Source organism: Pongo pygmaeus, chromosome 9 (genome assembly GCF_028885625.2).
Source record: "Pongo pygmaeus isolate AG05252 chromosome 9, NHGRI_mPonPyg2-v2.0_pri, whole genome shotgun sequence".
Taxonomy (NCBI): Eukaryota; Metazoa; Chordata; class Mammalia; order Primates; family Hominidae; genus Pongo; species Pongo pygmaeus.
The window spans coordinates 1,550,597-1,561,973 of record NC_072382.2 but is presented as its reverse complement, the minus strand read 5'-3'; the positions used below and the strand labels follow the sequence as shown (position 1 = coordinate 1,561,973).

General features: G+C 41.9%; 1 protein-coding gene across 1 annotated transcript; it reads right to left on the bottom strand.

Annotated features, from left to right (window-relative positions):
* Positions 1-222: 222 nt before the first annotated feature.
* LOC129007605 (CLK4-associating serine/arginine rich protein-like) lies at positions 223-10,649 on the bottom strand. Its single transcript, XM_054438686.2, has 4 exons — positions 10,608-10,649; positions 10,257-10,436; positions 940-1,139; positions 223-792 (listed from the first exon to the last, which is right to left on the bottom strand). The coding sequence occupies exons 1-4, from the start codon at positions 10,647-10,649 to the stop codon at positions 447-449; spliced, it is 768 nt and encodes a 255-aa protein (XP_054294661.2). The 3' UTR covers positions 223-446.
* Between the last annotated feature and the right edge of the window lie 728 nt (positions 10,650-11,377).

Genomic DNA, 11,377 nt, shown 5'->3' with positions numbered 1-11,377 from the left:
ACTGGCAGAGGTTTGTCTAAAAAGACAAAAAGCAGGAGGAGGGGGGAAAGTGGAACCCACCTGCACAGAGCCCCCTACACCCACTGAAGCTGCAAATTCCAGAGAGTAGTGAGGCTGAAGCCCAACACAATCACCCACTCATCCACACCAGTATCTGAATTTCTCGGGCTCTGGCTCAGAAACATGGCTCAGTCCATTGGAGCCCCCAAAGAAAGACACGAAGATTTGAACAGGGAAGGAATATGTGAAGCTCACTCATTGCAAGGGGTTCCCAGAATGGAGCAGAGTTAGGCCTTGAAGGTTTGGAGAGGAAAACAATGTAGAAGTAGGAAGTGAGTCACAAGGGCAAAGCAACGTATGTGTCATTTTAAAGGAAATGCAATTTTCCTGGGGAAAGAACATAAATAGACACAAGGAAGTGACCATGTGCCTAGCAGGACCCTCAGTCAGGGATATAAATGGCCCAGGCTCAGGGAGCTCCACACCTGCACCTCCCTCTCACCTGCTCCTCTACCTGCTCCATCCTCAAACCACCAGAACCATGGGCTGTTGTGGCTGCTCCGGAAGCTGTGGCTCCGGCTGTGGGGGCTGTGGCTCTGGATGTGGGGGCTGTGGCTCCAGCTGCTGTGTGCCCATCTGCTGCTGCAAGCCTGTATGCTGCTGTGTGCCAACCTGTTCCTGCTCCAGCTGTGGCTGCTGTGGGGGCTCCAACGGGGGCTGTGGCTCTTGTGGGGGCTCCAAAGGAGGCTATGGCTCTTGTGGGGGCTCCAAAGGGGGCTGTGCTTCTTGTGGGGGCTCCAAGGGAGGCTCTGGCTCTTGTGGGGGCTCCAAAGTGGGCTGTGGCTCTTGTGGGGGCTCCAAGGGAGGCTGTGGTTCTTGTGGCTGCTCCCAGTGCAGTTGCTGCAAGCCCTGCTCTTGCTCTTCAGGCTGTGGGTCATCCTGCTGCCAATCCAGCTGTTGTAAGCCCTGCTGCTCATCCTCAGGCTGTGGGTCATCCTGCTGCCAGTCCAGCTGCTGCAAGCCCTGCTGCTGCTCCTCAGGCTGTGGGTCATCCTGCTGCCAGTCCAGCTGCTGTAAGCCCTGCTGCTCCCAGTCCAGCTGCTGTGTCCCTGTGTGCTGCCAGTGCAAGATCTGAGGCTCTAGTGGGAAACCTCAGGTAGCTCCTGAAGATCTGTGCTTCCCAACAAATGACTACCCCTGAAGCACATCACCTTCCGGATCTGAGCGGTGACTCCCTTGGCTCAGGGCGTCTTTTTCCAGCCCTTGAGGAAATGGAATGAACCACTCCCTGCCTGTTCCCTATAAGGATATCCCAAGACCCAGGCACTTTTGCCCCTCCTTCCCACATGCCCCCATATGCCTGAGCCAGACTGCACTGGGGGTGGTCCTCATGCCAAAGAGGTGCCTGGAATTCCCCTTCTTGATAATTCCATGGGAGACAACAAACCTTTCTTTCCTGTGCCTGCCAGGAGCTCCATGGCATTTGCAGATGGATGTCCTGTAACCCAAATAATCATGTGTATCTATGGAAATCCAAAATGCACCTGTGTGCAGCACTAAATAAATTCTCCACCCCTCAGCCTTGGTCTCACTGACTCTTTTCTTCCAGCCTCTGTCTCATTGGCAAACTGGCCACATGTCCTTCCCCTCCTCCCTGATAGCTTATTTCTCCCACAGCTGTGACAATGTGCCAGGCCCAGCTCGCATTCCAGAAACAGTTGCTGAACTGATTAATGAAGGAATCACTAGCAATAAGATGAGTGAATGAATGAGTGAATGAGTGAGTATCTCTCATTAGTACACAGGGAGTCCCAGCTACGTTTCAGTGGGATTCAGTCTTTGTTGGAATCGTGGACTCCTGCTTCTTCTCCATAAGAGGCTATGTTTGGGGGAGAAGGAAATCTTTGCCCTCAGTGCCTAGGAAGGGGTATAATGGGTGGTCTCTATGCCCAGCCAGGCCTCAGAGTGGGGGTGAAGCCAGGAGAGGTGGAAGTGAGTCTAGAATGAGCTGTGTCCCTGAGATGCTCTGTGGGACAACACTGGAAACTGTGCTGCTTCAGGGAACCGAGATGGTGTGGCCGAGCACAAGCCTCCATCTCTGGGCTCTGATTGACGAAGAATCCAAGTGTCCTCCGACCACTCACAGGATTCACAGCTTTGGTCTGGCACAGGGAGGAACAGAAGGGACTCTTTTCAGCCTGATAAAGGACATCTACCCACAGTGAACACCATACTTGGCTGTGAAAACCCAGATGTTTCCCTCTAAGATCAAGAACAAGAAAAGGATACCCACACCCACTGCTTCTATGCAACATTTCACTGAAGCTATAGCCAGAGTAATATGACAGGAAAAGGAAATAAATGCATCCAGATAAGAAAAAAAGAAGCAAGACTATCTCTATTCAGAGAAAACTTCATCTTGTATACAGAAGATGCTGAGGGACACACACACACACACACAACTATTAGGGCCAATAACTAAGCTCAGCAGAGTGCAGGACACAACGACTATATACAATAGTCAGCTGTGTTTCTATACAACAGCAAAAAGCAACACAAAAAGGATGTAAGGAAACAATAAAATTCCTAGGAATAAATGCAACTAAAAAAGTACAAGACTTGGACACTTAACACTACAAAACACCACTGGAAGAATGTAAAGAGGACCAAAGTAAATGGGAGAAAAATCCCATGTTCATGTATTGCAAGACCTAATATTGTGAAGATTGAAACACTCCGAAAAAAAATTGTTCTACCAGTTTAATGCAATTCCTATCAACATCTCAGATTTATTTTTTCAAAAACTGACAAGTTGATCCTAAAATTTATGTGGACATTCAAGGGACCCTAAATAGCTAAAACAATCTTGAAAAAGAAAAGCAAAGTGTGAGGACTCACATTTTCCAATTTCTAAATGGGCTGCAAAGCTACAGTCATCAAGGCAGAGTGGCTCTTGCATAAGGATAGAAAGATGGATCAATGGAGTAGGTTTGAGACTTTTGAAATAAAGCCTCACAGTTGTGGTCAATGGATTTTTAAGGGTATCATACAATTCCATGGAAAAAGAGGAATCTTTTCAACAAACGATGCTGCTGAGACAACTGGATGTCCACATGCAAAAGAATGAATTTGGATCTTGACCTCATACCATATCCAAACAAACAAAAAAATAGAAAAAAATAGATCAAAGACCTAATTGTAAAAGCCAAAACTAGAGGATTACTAGAGGCAAAACAGGTTACGTTTTCATGACCTTGGAGTGTGAAATGGTTCTTAGATAATGATACCAAAACCACAGGGAAAAACTAGATTAACTAACTACATCAAAACGAATAGTTTTTGTGCTTCTAAGGACACTATGAAGAAAACGAAGAGACACCAACAGAGTGGAAGAAACTACTTTGAAATCATATATTTGATAAGAACTTGCATCTATACGTATAAAGAATTCTTACTACTCAAACACACAATCCAATTAAAGACTCAGCAGAGGATTTAAATAGGCATTTTCCAAAGAAGATATGCAAATGGCTAATAAGCACATGAAAAGGAGCTCAACATTGTTAGACATCAGGGAAAATCAGGAAAATGCAAATCAAAACCACAATAAGATAGCAGTTCACATCCTCTGAGATGGCTATTACCAAAAAGACAATAAGAAGCACTGATGAGAATGTGGAGAAATGGGAGCCCTTGTGCATTGGTGATGAAAATAAAAATCATGCCGCTACTTTGAAAAATAGTTCCTCAAATGTTCCATGTAGAGTTATCATATGACTCAGCAATTCCACTCTTAGGTAACTACAGAACAGAACTGAAAATATATATCACATAAAAACTTGTATGATGATATTCATAGCAGCCTTATTCTCATTTGCCAAGAAGTGGAACCATCTAAATGTCCATGAAGTAATGAGTGGGTAAACAAAATGTGGTATATTCATACATGGATATATTCATATTCTGGATGTTAACCCCATATCAGATGTATAATTTGCAAATATTTTCTCATTCTGTAGGCTGCCTTTTCATCCCTTTGATTGTGTCCTTTGAGGAGCAAATATTTTAAGTTTGATAGAGTCCCATTTGCCCACTTTTGCTTGTGTTGCCTATGTTGTTGGTGTCATGACCAAGAAATCATTGGAAAATCCAGTGAAGCTTTTTATCTGTTCTTTTGAGGATTTTATAGTATTGAGTTTTATGTTTAGGTCCTTAAGCCATTTTGAGTCAATTTTTGTGTATGATGTAATATAAGTATCCAATTTCATTTCATTTCATGTAGATATTCATTTTTCCCAACACCATTTGCTGAAGAGACTGTACTTGTGCCATCACATGGTTTTGACACCATTGTCAAAGACCATTTGGCCGTATATGCGAAGATTTATTTCTGTACTTCATTCTATTCATTCCATTAGTCTGTATTTCTGTCTTCTTGTTGGAACCACTCTATTCTGATAACTGTAGCTTTGTAATATGTTTTGAAATCAGGAGATGTGATTCCTTCAATTTTGTTATTTTTCAAAATTGTTTTGGCTATTGAGGGTTCCTTGAGATTCCATATTAATTTTAGGATTTTTTTCTTTCTTTTTTTAAAAATATTTTTATTTCCGTAGGTTATTGGGGAACAGGTGGTGTTTGGTTACATGAGTAAGTTCTTTAGTGGTTATTTGTGAGGTTTTGGTGCACCCATCACCCGAGCAGTATACACTGCAGCCAGTTGGCAGTCTTTTATCCCTCACCCGCTTCCCACTCTTTCCCTCTTAGTCCCCAAAGTTTATTGTGTCATTCTTATGCCTTTTCATCCTCAGCTTGGTGCCCACTTATGAGTAAGAACATATGATGTTTGGTTTTCCATTCCTGAGTTACTTCACTTAGAATAATAGTCTCCAGTCTCATCCAGGTTGCTGCAAATGCCATTAATTCATTCCTTTTTTATGCCTGAGTAGTATTCCATCACATGTACCACAGTTTCTTTATCTACTCGTTGATTGATGGGCATTTGGGTTGGCTCCACATTTTTGCAATTGTGAATTGTGCTGCCGTAAACATGCGTGTGTAAATATCTTTCTTGCTTTTTTTTTTTTGAGACAGAGTCTCACTCTATCGCCCAGGCTGGAGTGCAGTGGCACAATCCCAGCTCACTGCAACCTCTGCCTTCCGGATTCAAGTGATTCTCCTGCTTCAGCCTCCCAAGTAGCTGGGATTACAGGCACCTGCCACCACGCCCGGCTAATTTTTTTGTATTTTTAATAAAGACGGGGTTTCACTAGGTTAGCCAGGCTGGTCTTGAACTCCTGACCTCAGGTGATCCACCCACCTCAGTCTCCCAAAGTGCTGGGATTACAGGCATGAGCCACTGTGCCCAGCTGTATCCTTTTTGTATAATGAGTTCTTTTCCTCTGGGTAGATACCCAGTAGTGGGATTGCAAGATCAAATGGTAGTGCTACTTTTAGTCCTTTAAGGAATCACCACACTGTTTTCCATAGTGGTTGTACTAGTTCACATTCCCACCAGCAGTGTAGAAGTGTTACCTGTTCACTGCATCCACGCCAACATCTATTTTTTTTTTATTTTTTTGATTATGGCCGTTCTTGCAGCAGTGAGGTGGTATCACATTGTGGTTTTGATTTGTCTTTCCCTGATCATAGTGATGTTGAGCATTTTTTCATACGTTTGTTGGCCATTTGTATATCTTCTTTTGAGAACTGTCTATTCATGTCCTTAGGCCACTTTTTGATGGGATTATTTCTTTTCTTCTTGATAATTTGTTTGAGTTTGTCGTAGATTCTGGATATTAGTCCTTTGTCAGATGTGTAGATTATGAAGATCTTCTCCCACTCTGTGGGTTGTCTGTTTACTCTGCTGACTGTTCCTTTTGCTGTGCAAAAGCTCTTTAGTTTAATTAAGTCCCAGCTATTCATCTTTGTTTTTATTGAATTTGCTTTTGGGTTCTTGTCATGAAATCCTTGCCTAAGCCAATGTCTAGAATGGTTTTTCCAAAGTTATTTTCTATAATTTTTATAGTTTCAGGTCTTAGATTTAAGTCCTTGATCTATCTTGAGTTGATTTTTGTATAAGCTGAGAGATGAGTATCCAGTTTCATTCTCCTACATGTGACTTGCCAATTAACCCAGCACCATTTGTTGAAAAAGGTGTCCTTTCCCCACTTTATGTTTTTGTTTGCTTTGTCTAAGATTAGCTGGCTGTAAGTATTTGGCTTTATTTTTGGGTTTTCTATTCTGTTCCATTGGTCTGTGTGCTTATTTTTACCAGTACCATGTTGTTTTGGTGACTATGGTCTTATAGTATAGTTTGAAATCAGGTAATGTGATGCCTCCTGATTTGTTCTTTTCGCTAGTCTTGCTTTAGCTATGCAAGCTCTTTTTTGGTTCCATATGAATTTTAGGATTTTTTTTCTAGTTCTGTGAAGAATGATGTTGGTATTTTGATGGGAATTGCATTGAATTTGTAGATTGCTTTTGGCAGTGTGGTCATTTTCACAATATTGATTCTACCCATTCATGAGCATGTGATGTGTTTCCATCACATCAAGTCATTTCTAATTGACTTCCTCTTTACCAGTTTGGATGCCCTTTATTTCTTTCTCTTGTCTGATTGCTCTGATTAGGATTTCCGGGTCTATGTTGAAGAGAATTGGTGAGAGTGGGCATCCTTGTTTTGTTCCAGTTTTCAGAGGGAATGCTTTCAACTTTTTCCCATTCAGTATTATGTTGGCTGTGGGTTTATCATAGACAGTTTTTATTATATTGAGGTATGTTCCATGTATGCCAATTTTGCTGAGAGTTTTAATCATAAAGAGATGCTGCATTTTGTCAAATTTTTTTTGGCATCTATTGAGATAATAATGTGATTTTTGTTTTTAATTCTGTTTATGTGGTATATCACATTTATTGACTTGTGTATGTTAAACCATCCCTGAATCCCTGGTATGAAACTCATTTGATCATGGTGAGTTGTCTTTTTGATATGTTGTTGGATTCGGTTAGCTAGTATTTTGTTAAGAATTGTTACATCTATGTTCATCAGGGATATTGGTCTGTAGTTTTCTTTTTTGCTTATGTCCTTTCCTGGTTTTGGTATTAGGGTGACCCTGGCTTCATAGAATGATTTATGGAGGGTTCCCTCTTTCTCTACCTTGTGGAATAGTTTCAATAGGATTGGTAACAATTCTTCTTTGAATGTCTTGTAGAATTCAGCTGTGAATCTGTCTGGTCCTGGACTTTTTTTGTTGTTGTGTTTTTTTATTACTGTTTCAATCTCACTGCTTGTTACTGGTCTCTTCAGGGTATCTAATTCTTCCTGATTTAAGCGAGGAGGGTTGTATCTTTCCAGGAACTTATTCATCTCCTCTAGGTTTTCCAGTTTATGTGTGTAAAAGTTTTCATAGTAGCCTTGAATGATCTTTTCTATTTCTGTGATGTGAGTTGTAATAGCTCCCATTTCATTTCTAATTGAGCTTATTTGGATTCTCTCTTCTTTTCTTGGTTAATCTTGCTAATGGTCTATCATGCTAATGATCTATCAATTTTATTTATCTTTTAAAAGAATCAGCTTTTTGTTTTATTCATCTTTTGTATTTTTTTGTTTCAATTTCATTTAGTTCTGCTCTGATCTTGGTTATTTCCTTTCTTCTGCTGGGTTTGGGTTTGCTTTGTTTTTGTTTCTCTAGTTCTTTGTGGAGTGACCTCAGATTGTCTGTTTTTGCTCTTTCAGAGTTTTCGATACAGGCATTTAAGGCTATGAACTTTCCTCTTAGCACTGCCTTTGCTTTATCCCAGAGATTTTGATGGCTTGTGTCACTATTGTCATTCAGTTCAAAGAATTTTTAAATTTTCATCTTGATTTCATTATTGACCCAGTGATCATTCAGGAGCAGGTTATTTAATTTCCATGTATTTGCATGGTTTTGAAGGTTCCTTTTGGGTTTGATTTCCAGCTTTATTCCACTGCGGTCTGACAGAGTGCTTGATATAATTTCAATTTTCTTAAATTTATTGAGACTTGTTTCATAGCCTGTCATGTGGTCTATCCTTGAGAAAGTTCCACGTGCTGATGAACAGAATAATTCTGCAGTTGTTGAGTTGATGTTCTGTAAATATCTGTTAAGTCTGTTTGTTCCAGGGTATAGTTTAAATCTATTGTTTCTTCATTGACTTTATGTCTTGATGACTTGTCTAGTGCTGTCAGTGGAGTATTGAAGTCCCCCACTATTACTGTGTTCCTGTCTATGTCATTTCTTAGGTCTAGTAATAACTGTTTTATAAATTTGGGAGCTCCCGTGATATGTGCATATATATTTATGATTGTGTATTTTTTCTGTTTGACAAGGGCTTTTATGATTATATAATGTCCCTCTTCGTCTTTTTAAATTGCTGTTGCTTTAAAGTTTGTTTTGTGTGACGTAAGAATAGCTACCACTGCTTGCTTTTGGAGTCCATTCACATGAAATATCTTTTTCCACCTCTTTACCTTAAGTTTATGTGAGTGCTGATATGTTAGGTGAGTCTCTTGAAGGCAGCAGATAGTTGGTTTGTGAATTCTTACTCATTCTGCTATTCCGTCTCTTTTAAGTGGAGCATTTAGGCCATTTATATAAAACATTAGTATTGAGATGTGAGATACTATTCCATCCATCATGCTATTTGTTGCCTGTATACCTTGTTTTTTTTTAAGTTGTATTTTTGTTTTATAGGTCCTGTGAGATTTATGCTTTAAAGAGGTTCTGTTTTGATGTGTTTCCGGAAATTGTTTTAAGATTTAGAGCTCCTTATAAAAGTCCTCGTAGTGCTGGCTTGGTAATGGTAAATTATCTCAGCATTTGTTCGCCTGAAAGAGACTGTATCTTCCCTTCATTTATAAAGCTTAGTTTCACCAGATACAAAATTCTTGGCTGATAATCATTTTGTTTAAGGAGGCTGAAGATAGGGCCCTAATCCCTTCTAGCTTGTAGGGTTTCTGCTCCGAAATCTGCTGTTAATCTGATAGGTTTTTCTTTATGGGTTCCTGGTGTTTTTACCTCACAGCTCTTAAGATTCTTTCCTTTGTCTTAACTTTAAATAGCCTGATGAAAATGTGCCTAGGTGATGATCTTTTGTGATGAATTTCCCAGGTGTTCTTTGACCTTCTTGTATTTGGATGTCTAGATCTCTAGCAAGGCTGGGGAAGTTTTCCTGAATTATTCCCCCAAATATATTTTCCAAACTTTTAGATTTCTCTGCTTCCTCAGGAACACCAATTATTCTTAGATATGGTCATTTAACATAATCCCAGATTTCTTGGAGGCTTTGTTCATATTTTCTTGTTCTTTTTTCTTTGTCTTTGTTGGATTAGGTTAATTTGAAAATCTTGTCTTTGAGCTCTGAAGTTTTTTCTTCTGCTTATTCAATTCCATTACTGAGACTTTCAAGAGCATTTTGCATTTCTGTAAGTGCATTCATTGTTTCCTGAAGGTTTGATTGTTTTCTATTTATGCTGTCTATTTCACTGAAAATTTCTCCCCTCATTTCTTGTGTCATTTTTTTTATTTCCTTAAATTGGACTTCACTTTTCTCTGATGCCTCCTTGATTAGCTTTATAACTGACCTTCTGAATTCTTTTTCAGGTAAATCAGGGATTTCATCTTGGTTTGGATCCATTGCTGGTGAGCTAGTGTGATTTTTTGCAGGTGTTAAGGAATCTTGTTTTGTTGTATTACCAGAGTTGGTTTTCTGGTTCCTTCTCATTTGGGCAGGCTATGTCAGAGGGAAGGTCTAGAACTCAAGGCTGTTGTTCAGATTCTTTTGTCCCAGAGGGTGTTCCCTTGATGTAGTACTCTCTCCCTTTTCCTAGGGATGTGGCTTCCTGAGAGCTGAGCTGTAGTGATTACTTCTCTTCTGGATCTACCCACCCAGCAGGTCTATCGGGCTCCAGCCTTGTACTGGGGATTGTCTGCCCAGAGTCCTGTAATGTGAACCATCTGTAGGTCTCTCAGCCATGGACACCAGCACTGCTGCAGTGGAAGTGGCAGAGGTGGTGAAATGGACTCTGTGAGGGTCCTTAGTTTTGGTTCTATAATGCACTATTTTTGAGCTGGTTGGCAGCCCCCCTTGGAACCACCACAGGAGCCACAGCCCCTCTTGGACCCCCCCCTAAGAACCACAGCCTCCCTTGGAGCCCCCACAGGAACCGCAGCTGGAGCAAAAACAGTCTGGCACACAGCAGCACACAGGCTTGTAGCAGCAGACGGGCACACAGAGGCTGGAACCACAGCCTCCACAGCCAGAGCCACAGCCCCCACAGCTGGAGCCACAACCTCCACAGCCAGAGCCATAGCCCCCACAGCCAAAGCCACAGCCCCCACAGCTAGAGCTACAGCCTCAAGAGCAGCCACAGCAACCCATTGTCCTGGTGGGTTGAAGATGGAGCATATAGACTAGCAGGTGAGAAGAAGGTGCAGGTGTGGACCCCCCTGAGTCTGGGCTGTTTATATCCCTGCTCAGGGTTAAGTGTGGGGCTCACGGCCACTTCCTGGTTCCTGCTGAGCCATTTCTCTGCTGAGTCTGGGCCGTTTATGTCCCTGCTCAGGGTCAAGTGTGGGGCTCACGGCAACTTCCTGGTTCCCACAGGGCCATTTCTCTGGAGCCATGGCTCGTTTGTGTCTCTAGAGCCCATGGGCTTCTGTTGGTTTCTCCCAACATAGACTGCCCCAGGCTTTTACATTTGGCTTTTTCTCCATCTTGTTTACTGCCTGTATAAACAAATGCCATCAAGACGCAGGGTGTCTCTCGTCAGCTCTTGGAGCTGCCATCTTTGGCCACAAGCATTTGGTGGATCAAGGTATCTTTCCTAGCTTTTCTGTATTTTCTGTGCCAAAAACTCTCTCATTTTTAAATTCTTAGTGTTTTAGTGTTAAAAATGAGGTCTTAGTTAAATGAAAGTAGACAATTGGGGAAGACAACAAATTACCCATAATCCCTATCTCTAGAGTGCTAACATTTTGGTTGCTCCCATGTAATTTGTGTATTCGGGCATCTCATGACCTCTCTGTTGCCCAAGGTCATCATGGTGTTCTGCCTGCCAAGGCACAGGCTCTTCACTGGCCCCATAACAATGACCCAAGCCCCCATTGTAGGCAGAGGGTTGCATTTCCCACCTGAGTCTATGTGGGAATCCCCAGGGCCTTGCGTGTTCCCCACACCTTGGCGGAGCGGCCCCTGCTTCTCCCCCAGGGTGTGTCTGCAGCCCCTTCCCTGCCTCCTGCCATTCCCATGGGTGGTGCCAAGAAAAGCTTTAGGGCAGCCAAGCTCTTCCTTCCTTCTTGGCATCAGCTAGAGGTTCCTACAACCGCTAATGGTTGGGGACATAGTGCGGAGA